Source organism: Grammomys surdaster, unplaced genomic scaffold (genome assembly GCF_004785775.1).
Source record: "Grammomys surdaster isolate TR1022 unplaced genomic scaffold, NIH_TR_1.0 126398, whole genome shotgun sequence".
NCBI lineage: Eukaryota > Metazoa > Chordata > Mammalia > Rodentia > Muridae > Grammomys > Grammomys surdaster.
The window spans coordinates 4,133,569-4,152,863 of NW_021621192.1; the positions used below are offsets into that span (position 1 = coordinate 4,133,569).

General features: G+C 39.0%; 1 protein-coding gene across 2 annotated transcripts in view; it reads right to left on the reverse strand.

Annotated features, from left to right (window-relative positions):
* The window catches only part of Zbtb11 (zinc finger and BTB domain containing 11), a 32,694-nt gene that overhangs the window by 2,185 nt on the left and 11,214 nt on the right, over window positions 1-19,295 (reverse strand). For both annotated transcript variants that reach the window (XM_028760285.1, XM_028760286.1), the window contains 7 exons: window positions 12,861-13,702; window positions 12,343-12,519; window positions 7,853-8,098; window positions 5,601-5,745; window positions 3,819-3,936; window positions 742-900; window positions 456-631 (listed from right to left, as the gene is read on the reverse strand). In XM_028760285.1, coding sequence (XP_028616118.1) covers window positions 456-631; window positions 742-900; window positions 3,819-3,936; window positions 5,601-5,745; window positions 7,853-8,098; window positions 12,343-12,519; window positions 12,861-13,702 — 1,863 coding nt within the window. The remainder of the gene's footprint in view (window positions 1-455; window positions 632-741; window positions 901-3,818; window positions 3,937-5,600; window positions 5,746-7,852; window positions 8,099-12,342; window positions 12,520-12,860; window positions 13,703-19,295) is intronic.

The following is a 19,295-nucleotide window of genomic DNA, read 5'->3' on the forward strand; positions in this document are numbered from 1 at the left end:
AAAAAGTTTGTGTGGAGTAAGGTGCCAAATTCCAACACACACACACACACACACACACACACACACACACACGAAGATGGACTTACAAATTTTCTTCAGTACTGTTTTCCACAACCACTTCTCTTTTATTACTGTCACCTTTTAGTTAGCATCTACTAATTTTCAATAGTCTAACCAAGGTTTTGCACTACAATCTCTCTAAAGGTGTTCTCATAACAGAAGTTACTGCTGAACAATTGTGAGTCTGTCATAATCTTATTCTTCACTGCAGTCTTACATTCCTAGGATAAGAGCCTACAAATAATTAAGTTCTCAGACTAAGTATCAATTCTGTTAAAAAATCTTTCAAGATGCAAGATTAATCTATAAAGAAATAAGTAATTCGGTAACAGGCAAAAGAGCTGACAAACTAGGAATGCCCCTTGGCTCTCTTCTATCAGATGTGTATACGCTACCTTCATGGTTGTTCATGTGTCTCCTGTACTCTCTCAGTTGAGTGAATTTCCTTCCACACTGATCACACACCCGTTCCAGGTTTTGCTTTGCTCTTCCTTTCTTCCCATGGGTGGCCTTCTTTACATGTCTTCTGAATAAAGCTTTTTCATAAAATTCCTTGCCACATATATTACACCTAAAATAGAGAAGGCCCAAATTATTTTTCTCCAAAGTAATAATGGAGATAAGAATCAAGTGAAATTGGGTATTTCTCATTGAGTTTAGAGCCTTCTGAGAGTTACTCACCTGTAAGGCTCAGTGACAGAATGGGACTTTACGTGGGAATACCAATCTTTCTTCCAGCTGTAGCACTTATCACAAAACTGGCACTGAAACGGCTTCACACCAAGGTGTTTGTTCATATGCTGACGCAGATCTCTCGCCTCAAAGAAACTTTTTTCACATCTGTAATAAAGTTTAATTATCCAATTGAATCATCTTTAAAACAAATCTCCAAGAATTCACTATATTCTTGTTTTTGAAGCTTCACAAAATTATTCCAAATTTAAAACATCACAGAAAGAGAGAGAGATCCAATTTACAGTCTTGCATCAAGGATGCAAGGTTTAAGTTGTTTTTAGAACACTCAAAATGCTTGAGAAGGCTTCATGCAGAGTTCCCAAAAGTTATCACAAAGTGGATTTACTGTGCACCTCTCTTCCGATCCCTCTCTCTGCATCCCCTTCAACCCCTTTCTCTTTGGGCCCTGTTGGGAAGGTAGGCTCCATCATTGACACTAGGAATGAAGCAATGATTCAGGCCTAATCAATGACAGTAACAGCATTCCCTTGGTAGCAGCAATCAGCTTAGGGATGCCAAGTGACTTAACTGGATCCAATCAGAGGGAAACACGGGACTTTTACAGGAACTACCAGAAAAGACTCTTGACAGTTTGGAAGTTGAGAGGATGAGAAGTTGAAAGCACTGCCAGACTTTGTCCATATGGAGCCTGAGAGAAACCAGATACTAATCAATCTGAATCCGGCGTAGACTAAAGCACGCAGTCCTCCAGACTTTCCTTTTCATTCAAGACAGTTACGTTGGATTTTCTTTGACATGTAGCAGCAACAACAAAAAGTACTAACAGAAAAACTGAACCTAGGGCCAGGAGCTAGTGGCACACACTGTTAGTCCCAGCACTTCAGGGACAAAGGCAGGCAGATCTCTGAGTTCAAGGCCAGCCTGGACTACATAGAAAGTTTAGGGACAGCCAAGGCTATTTATTTAGACTCTGTTTCAAAAAAACAAAACAAAACTTCCACCCTATATTTGAGTTGTTTTTGGTATGTTTGTTTTGTTTGGAAACACTTTCACTGTGTAGCCCAAGCATGTCTCCAACATGCAATTTTCCAGCCTCAGCTCAAATACTGGGATTACAGGCATGTGCCACCATAGTCAACTCCATCTTATAAGACTATCTGTAGTCAAATAAGCAAATATAGCACAGTAGGAAATGGCAAAAACCTATTTATTCATAAAAGTTGTACATCACTTAGGAGTTTAGGAACTTATCAAAAGTATATACCAAATCTGGGTGAGTTGGCATACCTCTTTAATCCCAGCATCCCGAAGGCAAGCAAATCACTTTCATGAGTTCTAGGCTACCCAGAGCTTGCTTGCATAGTGAAATCCTGTCCCCAAAAACAATGAGTTACGAGAGCCAGGACTAAATAGAAAGGCCCTGTCTCAAAAAAAACCACAAAGACAAAAAAGCTTGTAAGGGCCAGCAACTGCTAAATCAAGACCTAGGGCTGTAGAGCCAGCTCAGCAGTTGAGACCACTTGTAGAGGACTCAGGGATTCATCCCCAGCACGCACACAGCAGCTCACAACTCTCTCTAAGTCCAATCCCAGGGAATCCCAACATCTTCTGGCCTATGCAAGCATCAGGCACAGTCACGGTGCACACACATACATGCAGGCAAACACCTATACATATACAATAAAAATAATCTTTACTAAAACAATTATTATCTAAGGTTTTATGGCATTTTGAATTTACTGACTTCCTTTTGTTTGTTTGTTTGTTTTTTCGAGACAGGGTTTCTCTGTGTAGCCCTGGCTGTCCTGGAACTCACTCTGTAGACCAGGCTAGCCTCGAACTCTCAAACTCAGAAATCCACCTGCCTCTGCCTCCCAAGTGCTGGGATTCAAGGCGTGCGCCACCACCGCCCGCCATTTACTGACTTCCTAATAAGAGTTCCTAGTACAATAAGAATCTATAGCTGAAGATCTATAGCTGTTTGTTTGTTTGTTTGTGTTGTTTCATTGTATGGGGTTTTTTTGGAGAAAAGGTTTCACTATGTAGCCCTGCTGTCCTCCAACATACAAAGACCCCGTGACTAAGGGTGTGCACCACCACACTTGGTCTACAACTAAGATTGTTTGAACCTATTGGAGGGCTCACTGAAGGAGCCTATCTTTTCCTTTTATTTATATTCCAACTTTTGTATAACTGTGTGTTTGGAGTAGAACTGTTGTTGAGAACATTTTAAACCGAATAGATTAGCCAGTGTCTCTTAAGGGCAAGGAATAAATTTTGTAGAAATGTAAATACCAAAAGCATGAGAACAAGATGCTCTGAGTTTCTTAAACCTCTTTCTAGGGATCAAGATGCATAAATACATAAAGCTGAAAATACACTGAGATACAATCTACAAAGATGCTGTGCTTTCACTGGCTGACCTGAGTCTGCACAACCTGTTAGTGAACACTCAGACAACTGACAAACTATTAGGCTGAGTGCTAGGAAGATTCTAGAATTAGTCATCTTATTTTAACAAAATTATGAATGTATTAAAGCTTCCAGCCAGGTGGTGATGGGAGACGCCTTCAATCCCAGCACTCTGGAGACAGAGGCAGGCAGATCTCTGTGAGTTTGAGGGCAGCTAGAGCTGTTACACAAAGAAACCCTGTCTCAACAAAAACTAAAGTAAGCAAACAACAGCAACTCTTTAGGGTGATTAGTTTTCATTTAATGAGCTTAACTTCAATTTAAAAAAACGGCTAGGAAAGTGCAAAGAGAAGAGTCTAAGGAAAGAGAAAGAACATACAATGTTTCAAGAACTCTACGAAGGAGCTTTGCTGGTTGTAGACCTCTGCCTTACAGTCTCCACCTCTAGACAGGACCTTGGAAAGTCTCTTCAAGTCACTGTTTAAAAAAACTCTTAAAACCAACAGTAAAAGCTAGGTGGACTGATGACTCAATAACTCAATAAGCCTGAAATAATGGCTTAATGTTATCTTTGAATGTTTTCTTGTAAAAAAGCAAAACTCAAATAAGTGAGGTAGCATATCGGAGTTATCATCACAGTCAACACTTACTGAGTACAATGATAGCCTCGAACTTCAGGCTTTGGCTGGTGCTTCTTAAGGTGTTTGCTAAGTCCAGAGCCCCTGTGAAAAGACTTTCCACAAACTGAGCAAAAGTACTTGGACTCTCCTGTAAGAAAGTGAAAAGCTATGTTATAAATACAGTACTTAGGTCATCTTTTCAACATCCATTACATTTCTGGTGGAGTGCTTTGGTCTAATGCTGCTTGTATTCTAATGCTAAATAAATAAATGTGGTTGCTCCATAGAGCACCAAGTGGTGCTGTGTGAATCTTGTTCCCTAATTTAATTGGTCAATAAAAGGTTAGAGCCTGTGACGGGGCAGTGGAGGGAGAAAGGTGGGACTTGAGGATCGAGTAAGGGAGTTGTGCAGGTAGAGGGAGAGGAGAAAGACAAAGGTGGAAGAGAACAACAGACTATGATCATGAGACCAGGAGAAACAGCAAGCAACAAGGTTAGTAAGTATAGCACTAAACCTGCCCAATGTAGGCATCCATTTTGTAAACAAAATACCTGGGTTGAGTGTCTTTTATACAGGCTAGCTAGGATTATCAATTATTTCCACATTCTGAAGTTAAAATTTTATCAAGACAAGAGTAAACAGTAACAATTTACAAAATCCTGGAAAAAAACTCCATTAAAATTTCTTTTTCTCTTTCAAAACTGTTAAGATATATTTAAAATGTCATGGTAGTTTTCTGTCACTGAGACAAATACCTTTGCAGGTGAGAGCTGAGTTACAGCAGTCACAGCATTCACAGGAGAGGAAGGAGGAAGAGGACAGGGGCTCTGGGTAGAGATGAGGAAGTGGTAACACGAGAAACATTCAGAGGAGATGTAGAGGGTACTCTGTAGACCAGGGGCCATGCCTGCCTACCGAGCTATCACTGTTCTATCTCTGCTCAGCATGGGAATCCCAGAGTTGTGGCAGCTCTCCTGACACAGTTGACAGAAATGGAAAATTGGGACCAAGAATAGAGTCAGTGCCATGACTACCTGATAATGTGGTTCAGAAGGTTTTGGAGGCATGGTGGTGTATGCCTTTAATCCCAGGACTTGAGAGATAGAGGCAAGAGAATCTCTTGAGTTCTAGGCCAGCCTGGACTACAAAATAAGTTCTAGGACAGCTAGGACGGATGGAGCATGATTATACTAGTAAAAGCCACTGTGCAAGGACATAGCATGTCTGATGACTTTATGAACTAGAATAGTGGCAGTGTTATCTGTAAGTTCAGCAGCACTGGCCATTCCTACATTCTTGCTTTACAGCACACCTGAGCATAGATGCGGGGCTTGGCAGGTAAAGCACTGCTTGCCAACCCTTTCAACATTAGTTCAATTCCTTATAGCCACACATGATGAAGTGAACTAACTCCTGAGAGCTATCCGCTGACCTCTACACATATGCCACAGCACCCAAATGCCATACACAGATAAACGCATGCATAAATACACACGAAGTAAGTAAAATTTTTTATAAAAAAAATCAGAAATTATATTTAAGAAAACTTTAAAATTTTACTGCTCACTGATGATTGAACACATTAACTTATGAGCATCTGAATTATTTCTACTTGGGGGTAGGCCCAGCTATATAGATCGGACTTGCCTAGAACTTAATATGAAGTCTAAGCTGGCCTTGAACTCATACTCTTGCCTAGTGGTCCCAGGTTTTGGGAATATAAAGTTCTGATATAAAGTATAATCAATCAACATAATACTAAATTAAAATTATAAAATATAACTATGTCAATATGTTTCTTTTTATATTACCTGTATGAATACTCATATGTTCCTGAAGACTCCGCTTGGTAACAAATGACTTGACACACAGTTCACACTGAAACTGCTTTTGTGACTGATGCAGACTTTGATGCAATTTTAGACCATGCTTATAGATAAAAGTTTTTCCACACACCTGAAACAGAAATGTTTAAGGCAGCAAAACAAAAAAGATGTAATTACTCATGACTGTGAACAAACTATTATTGTAAATAGAAATGTTAGATGAAGCCACAAATACCAAGGATCTTAGCTAGTTGAGCCCCTTTCTTATTCAGTACAACTGCCATTGTTCTAGTAGGAAAAATCATGGTGCCATCCTTGCCAGCTTGGCAAAATACTTTACCCTAAAGAGGCGTGAAAGCTCAATCAAGAGCGCTCACTTCTCATCTTCCAAAACATCACATGAAATAGTTCTTCTCAAACTCTGGAGGAAGAACTGACTGTACTTCCGTTTCCCCAATCCACTGGGAAACTCTCTTGTTGAGCACAATGAATGCAGCAGTGTCAATAGCTCTGAGGTCTTTCTCTCTTAGTTTATATTTATTTTCCATGGAACACACATTTTAAGTAGTGTTACACTGAAGAACAGAGGTTCAACTAATACTCAGAGTTTAAGTTTATGAATAAGCAATTCTTAGAGCTTAACCTCAAAAATAAGAAAAGCTCAGTGACTGAAAATAAAAATAAAACATACTCTCCATGAGCTAATGATCAATACTAAATACTGACAAAGGGTTCTCCTATAACAAATTCTGTTTTCATACAGTAAGATGCTTTAAAAAGAGACCTGTCTGTGGCTGGGCAGTGGTGGTATGCGCCTTTAATGTCAGTACTTGAGAGGCAGTGACAGGTGGATCTCTTGAGTTTGAGGTCAGCCTGGTCTACAAGGTGAGTTCCAGGACAGCCAGGACTACACAGAGAAACCCTGTCTCGAAAAAAAAAAAGAAGCAAAAACCAAAATAAAGAGGAAGAGCTGTGGCCAGAGAGGTCATAGAGCTGAGAGGAGACCTACTGTCATGTCCTAGAATGATATTTCTAAGTCTTCTAAATATTTAAATATTCTAAATATTCTTATTTCTGTAAATAAGTAGAACTTCTTTTTGCATTAGATTGATGCTATTACAGAGATCCAAAATAGTTAGATCAAAATGAAGAGAACAAATGACTGTGGGTTCCCAACCACAACTGAAAAAAAATCTCAGAAAAGTGGAGGGTTAGACTGTGAATACCAGAGAACCAGGGTATCTGCTCTGAAATGGTATCTTCTCCATCTATCGGGGAAGCTGCACCCATGGACTCTCAACAATATGGTTGCCTGAACAATACAATTACCTCCACAACATCAACTGACAAGCCAAAAAACAGACAGGAGAATTCCATATGACCTCACCCCTAGATCAAGAGCTATGGGTGGCCAGTCACTGCTGAGAGAGAGGGAGATTCAGACTTCTCCAGAAACAAGCACCACATAAGATGCCCAATTCCAAGTGGCCAGGTCTAGACACATCTATGTACATATGAGCAAAGCTAAATTGACCCAGGAGGGTGTATATACATGTGTACACATACATATGCTTATAGACAAAAACATATAAACATTAAGCAATAGTAATTGCCAAGAAGCAATCATGGATGAGGGTGTGCAAAGGAGGAGTTGGAGACCTGAGCAGGACGGGCAGAAGTGATGTAGATACAGTACTCATGTATGAAGTTCTAAAAAAATGTAACAACAATAAAACTGTATTGTTTCCACAATTGTTTGATAAATAAAACAGATTGCCATGCTTATACGTAAGGCTATTGGTATTATTCGAAACTCTTCCATGTAGTAAACAGCCCAAAGCTGGAGGATATCACAGGACTCATTAACCAACATTTGGCTTTTACTTACCCTTAATTCTCAGTAACAGCAAAGAGACAGCTTAGGAAGGTCTTTTTCTGAGCAGCATTTGCTTATGCCACACATTCTTTCTCACTACAGGTTATTTCTACTAAAGGCTAAGGGATGATGAACAGCTCTTCTCACCAAAATATTCAATTTACAGACACTAAAATTCTCAATTATAACTTCAGACAGCAAATTAAAGACTACGACAGGGAATCATACTTAATGTAGGCAACAGAACAGATGAATTTCCCTGACATTTTACAATCTTGAAGATAATTTCAGAGTATAAACCCACCCCACCACTACAGTGGATTTCCAACCTTATGAAGTAATCAAACAAACAGGTCTTTACCTGGCATGCATGCGGCTTTACACCTGTGTGCTTTAGCATATGTATGCGGAGAGAGTATAATTTAGGTAGTGTCCTTCCACATATAGAACATATAAATTCTCTTTTGGTTCTTCCCTTCTCAGATGATGCTCCTGATGCCTCGTTAGATGTAGAACTGGATGAAGATGGTGCGGGTGCATCTTTCCTTGTATGCCGTATAAGGTGTGCTCGTAATGAGGCACTATACTGAAACTGTTTCTTGCATAACTAAAAAAAAGAAACAAAAGTTCTTCCTATATAAAATAGTAAGTGAAACACAATGCACATTTCAATTTTCCAATCTGGTTATAATTATAAAAATAGACAAATACATTGTTTAAAAGACAATATATACAGAAACTACACACTTAACATGCATACACAAAAGACAGCCAAGGGTATATGAAACACTGTCTCAAAACAATAAAAAAATTAAAAATAAAAACTACAAAGTCCTAGATATCAGATTATAAAGATGAAAAGCTTAAGACTCCAGAGAGAATTAAAACCTAAACACAGTACAGGAATATGTATTTAAAAAAAAAAAAAGAAGAGTGAAATATTTAACAAGGGATAATTAAGAGTAGGCTTGAATTGGGACTTGAAGGAATAGTAGGGTTTGTATGTTACTTGGGATAGAGGGATTGCCTAATCTGTGTCAGACCCTGGCACAACCACCGGCCTCCCCGCAAAAAAAAACCAAAAAACCAAAAAACAAAACAAACAAACAAAAACCCCTAGAGATTGAGGTGGAAATCAAACAAGGACTAGTGAGTAGGAACGTTAAGACTATGATGTTGGAGCCGGGGATGATGACTCGGCAGTTAAAGAGTACTGTATGATCTTACAGAGGACCTGGGTGTCATTCCCACATCCATATGTCAACTCAACACTGTCAGTAACTCCAGCTTCATGAGTTCTTACACCTTCACACAGATACATACGTAGGCAAAATGCTAATGCACATAAAATAAATATATAATAACTTAAAGACTGTAAGACAGGTTGCTTGTCATCCCATGTTCTGAGCAAAACCTCCTTTTGTCTTTTTGAGACATTGTCTCTCTCTCTCTCTCTCTCTCTCTCTCTCTCTCTCTCTCTCTCTCTCTCTCACTCACTCACTCACTCACTTAACTTGCCTCAAATTCACAGAATCCTGTCTGCTGTTTCCTGGGTGCTGGGATCTAGCCCTGGGCTTTTACCTTAGATTTTGGCTTTGTTGTTAAGAATTTCCTTCTTAGCCGGGCGGTGGTGGCGCACGCCTTTAATCCCAGCACTTGGGAGGCAGAGGCAGGAGGATTTCTGAGTTCGAGGCCAGCCTGGTCTACAGAGTGAGTTCCAGGACAGCCAGGGCTACACAGAGAAACCCTGTCTTGAAAACAAAAACAAAAACAAAAACAAAACAAAACAAAAAAAGAAGAATTTCCTTCTTTCTTCTGGCAGTAGTAGTGCACACCTTTAATCCCAGCACCTGGGAGGCAGAGACAGAATGTCTGAGTTCGAGGCCAGCCTGGTCTATAGAATGGTTCTAGGACAGCCAGGGCAACAGAGAAACCCTGTCTTGAAAAACAAAACAAAAGGAATGCCTGCATATCAGAAGAGGGTATCAGATCTCATTTCAGATGGTTTACAGCTGACATGTGGATGCTGGGAATTGAACTCAGCACCTCTGCAAGAGCAGCCAGTCCTCTTAACTGCTGAGCCATCTCTCCAGCCCTTAAGAATTTATTTCTTAGCCGGGCGGTGGTGGCGCACGCCTTTAATCCCAGCACTCGGGAGGCAGAGGCAGGCGGATTTCTGAGTTCGAGGCCAGCCTGGTCTACAGAGTGAGTTCCAGGACAGCCCGGGCTATACAGAGAAACCCTGTCTCGAAAAACCAAAAAAAAAAAAAAAAAAAAAAAATTTATTTCTTTCTATCCATGCTCTAGAAATATTACTAAAAAGTTACAATCTAATCTTCTCATTTCTTTCATTCCTATTTTCTAATTTATTTTCTGGGACATTTATTTGATTGAACCCCTACTTTTCTGAGATAATTGTTACTATCTAGATCTTCCATTTACAATGGGATCACATCATTGTAAATCCACCATAAGGAAAACAGTGTTCGGGTTAAAACATGTGATCTCTAATAAACAGTATTTAAAGCTGTTGTTTCCTCCGTGTGCATCTGTCTGCTGATGTGCATCACACTGTCTTCATTACTCCTCCCTGTGCTATGACAGAAGGCATGACAGACAAAAGTAACTTAAGGGAGGAAGGGTGCTAAGCAGCAGCACATGCCCAAGCCCTCAGCTCCCTGACTGTGGACCTCACGTGACCATACACTTCCTTCAAGTTCTTTCTGCCCTGACTTCCCTCCTGTGATGGACTGCACTCTTCCACAGTGAGCCAGACTAACCCTCTTCCCTTAAATACTTTTTACTAGAGTATTTATCACAGCAAAAGAATCTAGAACATTAACCTACTGAGCACTAATTTCAGGACTCTCTTAAAATGACACAGTATTTGTATGCAAACTACCCATCTACCCCTAAATCTCTAAATAACTTAACACACCTAGTACTGTGTAAACACTACATAATTAGTTGTTAAAACACTAATATCAAGGAATAATAAAAAGACCTGTACATACTCAGTATTGGGAAAAAATTATAAACATTCTAAGAAAATTGTGTTTTATGTAAAGAGTATTTTATTTTGCCTGCATGTATGTATATACACCATGTGAATATCTGGTGTCTGCTGAAGTTAGGAAAGAGTCAGATCCCCTGAACTGGAGTTAGCTGGGGAAGTTAGCTGGGGTAGTCCCTAGAGCCATCCCCAGAACCAATCAACACAAGGAGGAGACACAGTACTTTTCAATATCAATGCTAAGTACTGGCTAGTACTATCTTTAAGTCTTTGTTACTGAACTTCAGATTCCTCTCTCTGGAATAGTTGTAGGCTACCACGTAGGTGATGGGAAGCAAACCTAAGTCATCTGCAAGAGCAACGAGTGCTCTTAAGTGACGAGCCATCTCTCTCTACCTGCAAACGTTCTCACAGGCACTGACTGCTTCAACCTGTAGTTTGTGGAATCTATATCAATTTGGAAGGCTTGAATGAATTTGGTTGTTTTATAGATGAAATCTCTTATCTTCTCCATAAACCGTATTTTGTGGTCCATGTTTCTTTTTTGAGACAAGTTCTCATCTATATTGTCAAGGCTGTCCTTTAACTCAGTCTCCTGCTTTAGCTTCCCATATGCTAAGCCCTTAGGAGTACACTGCCACTCCTTGCTTGTGAGTAATTTTTTTAATTCGACATAATTGCTTTTTTTCCCCTTAGAATCTTTTGTCCTAAGATCTGTGATATTTTGTATTTCAGAGTAAAACATTTTAAATAATTAACTGGACAGAAACAACAACAACAACAAGAAACCCCAAATAACTATGGTACAGTACATACCTAGTATGTACAAGACCCTAGAGCCGTCCCCATCACAATCAACATAAGAGGAGACACTGAAGTGACGGCAGTACTTTCCAATGTCAACCCTAGGCACTGGATAGCAATGTTTAGGTCTTTGTTACTGAACTTTGGATTTCTCTTTGTTTGCAGAGAAAACATTTTAAGGTTAATGCTTTGAGTCTTAACATTGAGAAAACCTGAGTAAGCAAAGATCTAGAAAGGTTTCAATATTCAGTAAGTGAACTTTTCCTTTCACTATACACCGTCCTCCCCAGAGCAGCTGTGGTACTTTTCACTTCAAGGGAAAAGAGATTCCTGGCCAAGGGGTGGCAATGTCTAGTCTCAAAGTAATCAGTAGCATCAAGTCTTGAGACTTTGTTGGTTCCAAAGTACAACTTGGATTGGTTCTCAGCTTTATTAGCTATCTAATTCAAATGTATACATCTCTGGCAAACAGAATTCAGTTGCCTCGGTCTCCTCTTCTGCTACTTTACATTTCTGTTTTGTTTTTACTTTTTAGATTTATTTTTATGTGCATTGAGTCTTTTGCCTGCATATTATGTATGTGCACTACACACATGCCTACAGATGGTTGTTAAGCCACCGTGAGTGTGCTAGGAACCGAAACTCCATTCTCTGCAAGAACAAATGTTCTTAATTGCTGAGCCATCTCTTTAGACCCAAGTTTGTTGTTTGTAAGAACAATCTTGTCACTGTCCTCTTTCTGAGGAAGCTCAGATGAAAAAAATATTCAGGTGGGGCAAATAAATAACACGAATCAGAATCTTTTAGCAATATAAGAGTGTAGGTTGTGGTCCTGCATGCCTGTTATCCCAGCACTTGGAATCCTGAATTACCTCAAGTCCAAGGATAGCCTGGGCTACACTGTAAGACTCCACCTTAAAAAAAGAAAATAGAAACAGAACAACAACAAAAGTAGTCAGAGTAACAGAGCAGTTGGTAAGATGGACTCCACGTATGATTGTAGGATCATTCCAGTTATCTTTCAGGGTACTTACCGGACATTTGTAATCTCTAGCTCTTTCATGTTTCAATGTATGCATTATAAAGGCATATCTTCTTGGGAAAACCATTCCGCATTCCCCACATTTGTGAGCTGTTTCTTCGGTGCTCTCCTTAGCATCCCTTTTAGGTTGCTTCATCTTTTTCCCTCTTTGAACTAATTTCTGGGCCACCTAAACAGACAAAAACACAATCTAAGAAAATATGTTCATTTTCTCTTCTTTTTCCAGGCATGAACTTGCTATGTAGCCCAGACTTGCCTGGTACTATGGAGCCTAGACTGGCCTCAGACTCAGAGCAATTCTCTTGACTCACATGTATCACCATGTTCAGCTTCAGTATCATTTTTAAAGTCACGGGCCATGATATGTATTTTCTAATATAATACTTCAAGCAGTAAACTGCTTGCCTGCATATCTACTCTCCCATGTAATTTTTATTATGGGCTTAAGTTTGTTACTAAAATTGCCATCAGGGTTAAGCAACAAAAAACCAAAACAACTTCCTATCATACCTGTTGAACTGCTGACTTAGAGATGGCTTTCCGCTTCTGTAACTTTTTCTCCATGCCCTTGTGTAGCCGGATGTACCCCCCTTCATTAACAGACCGCTGCCTAAGCCGGCTCCTATACGTATCATCATCTGGGCCTGAGTCTGTCTTTTCTGTAGCTTCAGTTAGAGTTTCTTCATCTTTTAAAGGTTGGTCAGGGCTCTGACTAGGATCTGGAAAGTCTTTGGCACAGATGTCTTCAGGTGACGTATCATTTCCTATATCACTCTCCTCTTGGGAGGTGTTGACTGCATTCTCTTTTGAGATTTTAGGATGAACATTAGCAGCTATGCCATCTTCTCTGATGACTGCAGACTCGAGCTCTGGTTGGTTGCTTTCTGTTGCTAAGCTTGCAGTTCCCACTTCAGGGTGGGGATCAGATATACATTCTACAGGGGCCACACTAGCTTCAGCCTCTGGAGAAACCTGAGGTGCAGGCTGCTGTCCTGGCTCCCCATTCTGCTCTGTTTCTGGCAATTCTCCATTGACCAGCAATACTATTTCACAATGCCCAAGTTCACCTGACAAAGTTGTAGTTGCTTCATTCCTAGTGCCAGGTGGTGTTGTAGTTCCATTGTGTGCTGCCAAGTCCTGAGTAGATGCAACTGTCTGAACTTCACCTTTCTTATACACTGTAAGTTGCTTTTCTTCCATTAGTTTATGTACACTTTCACATATTTCTAAAACTTCTGACATAAAAAGGTGGCGAGCTAAGACAGCTACATCAGCCATGCTACAAAAGTCAAAACTTAGTACAGAAGTATAGGCAAATTCCAGCAAAGGAAGGAAGCTTGCTTTACAGAAACCTGTATGAAATAAGAAAAGTCAAGGAGCAAAAAAGTCAGTCATCACAAAACTATTTTGTAAGAATAATATAGATTTGTGACAAGAAAAAAGTATAGTAAAAAGCCAATTATTATCATGTATTCTACAGTTAGCTATCATTGGGTTTTCTTTCATTTCTGGTTGCTACTAAACAACCTTGACTAGCTCACAGTCATGAGTTGAGTCTCTAAACCACTGATAAAAAAGAAAATAATAAGAGACTTACTACCTCAAGAGTTGTTATAAGGCAGCCATTGTCAAACTGTATTCCTTAGAACCCTGGGGTTCCTCAATTCCCTTCAAGAAACAGTGGCTAGAGACTAAAGGTAAAAAGGGGAAGTGGGTAGCAGAGTGAGTAGACAGGGACCAAGCAAGTCCCCTTACCATGCCTCACATATTACAGACAGCTGTATTTTCTAATGACAGTAGTCCATATAAAAATTTAATTGAACAAAGTTTGATTCTCTGTTCTACATGTACACTTTAAAAATAAAGATTTGGAGTGACATGACTCATTGGTGGTAAAGGCACTTGATAACTTGAGGTCAATTCCTAGAACCACCACAGTGAACTAGAGAATCAATTTCCACAAGTTGTCTTCAGACCTATACAATTGTGCCTGGTTTCTTAAGTGCCCACATAACTATGCCCACACTAAATAAATGTACCAAAACCATAAACCAAGTGCAATGTATCTCTGTAATTTTTTAGTGTTCAGAAGTTGGAGCAAGAAGGATCAGAAGTTCAAGAATATCTCTTGGGTTACATAGGGTTTGAGAACAGATTGGGATACATAAAACCTTATCTCAAAAAAGAAAAAAAAGAAAAAAAAAAAAGAACCACATACAAAAAAGTATGATTTAAAGCAAGGGCTATTAAGTATTTTCTGCAATGAATCAGGTGATAAATATTGCAGATTATAGTTAAAATGCAGATTAAATGGCTATTGATGCCAACTTTCATTACACAAATAGAAGCACAAACACTGGTTTATAGTTTGCTTATCCTAGATTCAAAGAATAATTATTATATAATCACTAGTTAATACTATGAAGTATTGTTATTTTTGGTAACAGAGTAAGTTCTTCGTGCTTTATTTTAGCAGTCATTTTTAATTCTTTAATTCTCTTTATATAATATACACATATACAAATGTATATTCATACATATGTAAAAAAACAAGCATCATACAGTGATAACTGTAATTCTACTTCTTTTTTTTTTTTTTTTTTGTTTTTTTTTTTTTGTTTTTTTTTTTGTTTTGTTTTTCGAGACAGGGTTTCTCTGTATAGCCCTGGCTGTCCTGGAGCTCACTCTGTAGACCAGGCTGGCCTCGAACTCAGAAATCCGCCTGCCTCTGCCTCCCAAGTGCTGGGATTAAAGGCGTGCGCCACCACTGCCCGGCGTAATTCTACTTCTACAAACAGATGATTATCAAGTTGTGTAAGACTACAAGTCAAAGCTGGTTGCACACCTGCCAAGTCCTAGATTCAACACTCACTTTTCTTTTTCCCGTCCAAAAAACAGTGCCTATTTTCCTGAAGTTTGCTTTTAGGTTAACATTATGAATAAGGTCATATACATGTGTGCTTATACTTTCTTTCACTGCGCCCCTCCCCCACTACACCCTTCCTCCTTCAGATGATTCTCTTCCTCATCCTGTCTTCCTTGCATGTCATATGTATGCTGCTGCCCTACTTCCATCTCCTTTAGGATCCCTTCCTCTCCTCTCATGACCCCACCCCTTTCTAGTTTTGTAGTCAGCAAGTACACACACTTTTATATGTAGGTGATGCATGAGAAAAAAACATGCACTATTTTTTTTTAATTTAAAGCAATAAAATTTGTTACAAATAAAACATTAGTGAAAGAATCCATCACTGAATAGCCTAAGGTGAATCTCAGAAAAGAATAGACTTGTTTGAAATAAATGACACAAGATAGACAGGGCTAAACTCCTTAAGGGATAACTTGTCCTTAAAAGTGACAGAAAGGACTGGAAACATGGTTCAGTGGTTAAGAACACTGGCTGCTCTTCCAGGGGTCCTGAGTTCAATTCCCAGCAACCACATAGTGGCTCACAACCATCTGTAGTGGGATCCGATGCCCTCTTCTGGTGTCTGAAGACAGCTACTGTGTACTTAAATAAATAAATCTTAAAAAAAATTTAAAAAGTGACAGAAAAAGAAAGAAAACTTTTTTTTTTTTGGATTTTGTTTTGATTAAGGATCTCACTATATAAACTAGACTGGCCTCAAACTGCAAGATACACCTGCCTCAACCTCTTCAGTGATAGGATTAAAGTCATGTGCCCCAACACACCCAGTTCAAAGATAAAATCTTTTTTTTGTTTGTTTTGAGACAGGGTTTCTCTGTGTAGCTCTGGCTATTCTGGAACTCACTCAGTAGAACAGGCTGGCCTTGAACTCAGAAATCCGCCTGCCTCTGCCTCCCAAGTGCTAGGATTAAAGGCGTGCGCCACCACCCAGCTGATAAAATCACATATATAGATTTTATAGTTCACTTAATGATTTCAAGTTCTATCCATCATCTTACAAATGCACTGACTGCATTTTTCTCTGCAACTGTGCATATACCACATATTTACTCATTTATCTTGATGGTCATCTAGTCTAGTTCAATTTCCTACCTATTACCAATAGTCAAACAATAAACAGAGATGTAGAAGTGTCTAAAAGTTTTAGAGTCATTCGTTTTGTTTCTATGAGGCAGGATCCGCATAACCTTGGTTGTCCTGGACCTGACTATATAGACCAGGCTGGCCTCCAATTGACAGAAGCCTGTCTGAATGCAGGAATTAATGGTACAGGCTACCTTGCCCAGCAAGTCCATGTATATATTTTTATAATGACTACACAAGTATACTTTCCAACTTCAGTGAATAACAGCTCTTTCCTCACATTCTCACCAGTATCTATTGTCACTTATTTTCTTGATAATTGTCATTCTGACTTGGATGAAAAAGAATCTCAAAACAATTTTCAAACTTTTAAAAAATGTATAGGTGTTTTGCTGGACTGTAGGTCTGTGCGTTCCTTTCATGCCTGATACCCTCAGACTATAAGAGGTGTCAAATCCCATGGAATGGGTGTTCCAGATGGTTGTGAGGTGCTGTGTGAGTGTTGAGAATTGAACCTGGGTTCCCTAGAAGAGCTACTGAGACGTCTCTCCAACCTCTCAAACCAACTTTAATTCAAACTCCTGAGGAGATAAGGATATTGAACACTGGAGTTCAAATATTTATTAGTCTTTGTATTTCTGCTTTTGAAAACTATTTAGTGCATTTATCTATTTATTGGTCAAATGATTTGTGTATGTGTGTCTACATGCATGCTTGATTTTTGTAGTTCTTCATATATCCTAGATGTTAAATTCAATGTGATGTGAAGTTGTTAGACTCTTCCTTCCCATTCTGTATGTTTTCTCTTCACTCTTGGGTTTTCCTTTGCTTTTCAATTTCATGATATCTATTTGTCAATCCTTAGTATCATTGCCTGTGCTACTACATTTTAAAAAGTCCTTGCCTGTGCCAGTATCTTAAAATGTTTTTTCCAGTATTTCAAAGTTTCAGGTCTTACATTAAGAACTTTGATCCATTTCTAATTGATTATTTTGGTGAGAGATATGGATCTAGTGAACAATATGAATCATGAACAAATCCATTTTGTCTAACGCTGTTAAAAGTAATTGTTTTTTCTTCAATGTATGTGTTTGTCAAAAGTAAAATTCTAAGTATGTAGTGTAGTTGGTTGGCCTAATGCTGCTTGTAGTCTAACCATGTCAAGACCTGGTTGTTCAAAAGAGTGTGCACATAGACCCACTTCAAGCTATGTGACCTTGTTACCAAGTTATTTCTGATAGGTGAATAAAGATGCTGATAACCAATAACTGGGCAGAAGAGACATAGGTAGGTAGGTTTTAGGGTTCCTCGGCCTGGAGGGTCGAGAAGGAGAACCTTGAGGGATAGAGAGAAGGTGAATGGAGAAGCTGCCATGGATTAGGTGAGTCATGAAAATATGGCCCTGAGGGCTGGCCGATTGGAGTTAAGAGCAACCCAGATGAAACACAGTAAGTAATAACTCAGGATTATCGATAGAAAAGTAGATTCTAACAGCATTAAAGGTAGATATCTACCTAGTTCGTGTGCTGTTAAGGCTTATTGTAAATAATAAAAGCTGTGTGTCTTTTATCCAGGAACTAAATGATCAAGGTGGGATAGAAACCCCAGAATGGGATTAAAAATTTCTCTAACGATGTAGGTCTGTAATATAATCCCAGGGCAGAGATTATGATACCTCTAGTACTGCTCTTTCTGCTGAAAGGACAATATGAACCCTATTGTCTCCATTTAAGGATCCCATTTGTCTCTATTTTAAGGATTAGGCCTGATTTTGAAAAAGGCCATAAGGCACAAGCTTCAGGAATAGACCATAAGTCTGAAAAAACTAAGTCATAAGACACCAGCTCTAGGAACAGACCATAAAATCCAGAGCAAGATCATAAAATCCTCTCTGAAAGAACACCCTGGGGATAACCACAAAAATAGGGAAATATCTCCGAATGGGCCACATGTACTGGGCAGCCCTATTTCATCATGTGGTTAAACATTCATGACATAGGAACATAGGCCACTGATCACCTGTGTCTCACCCCCAGCACTCACCAATGAAATTTTAGATTAACTAATCCTTCTATAGAGTTCACCGGGCTCCCTATAAAAAGGCCTATGTGCCTTTGTCTAGGATTGCCATTTCAAAGAATGGTTGACCCTCGCATGCTGGTTGTTTCTGCAGAATAAATGCTCTTTCTTTTTGCATACTATCTGAGTATGGGCTCTTCCTTCAGTGACCGTTACAAGGCTTACTTTTGCTACTTGTTGAGTGTTTTGGTTTCTATATAAATTTTACGTTTTTTTTTAATCCTAGCTCTGTGAAGAATGTCATGGATTTTGACAGAGATTATGTTGATTTTGGAAATATAGCCATTTCTTCAATATTCATCCTGCCAATCCCTTTGTATGGCAGTTCTTTCAATCTAGTGTCCTCTCAAGTTTCTTATACAGTCATCCAGGTATTCTCATCCTCACACCCATGTACCAAGTGTTTGCAAGCATACTGTCCACACTTTGTTCTTTTCATACAACATATCCTCCTAAATCAGAGATAAATTACCTTAAAGGAGATAAACTGTTAAACAGACTTAATAGACGAAGCAAATGTTTTTATTCAAAGTATATAAAATATACAAACAGAGGACACACAAGTTATTAAAAATCATATACTACTAATAATTGCATTTTGATCTAAGTTCAAAGATCTAAAAGTGGAAACTGAGTTGCAAGAAAAATTTCCCATGGAAGAAACAACATGGTTCCAAATGACAAAGTGTTTAAAATGAGTGTGTGTTCAAAGTATCATTTAAAAAAAAGAAGTTAAATCATTCAGATTTCCATCTGTTAAGAAATAATAGGTAGATAACTGAATTTTGTTTTTACCGTCAGCTTTCTCACACACACACACACACACACACACACACACACACACACACACACAC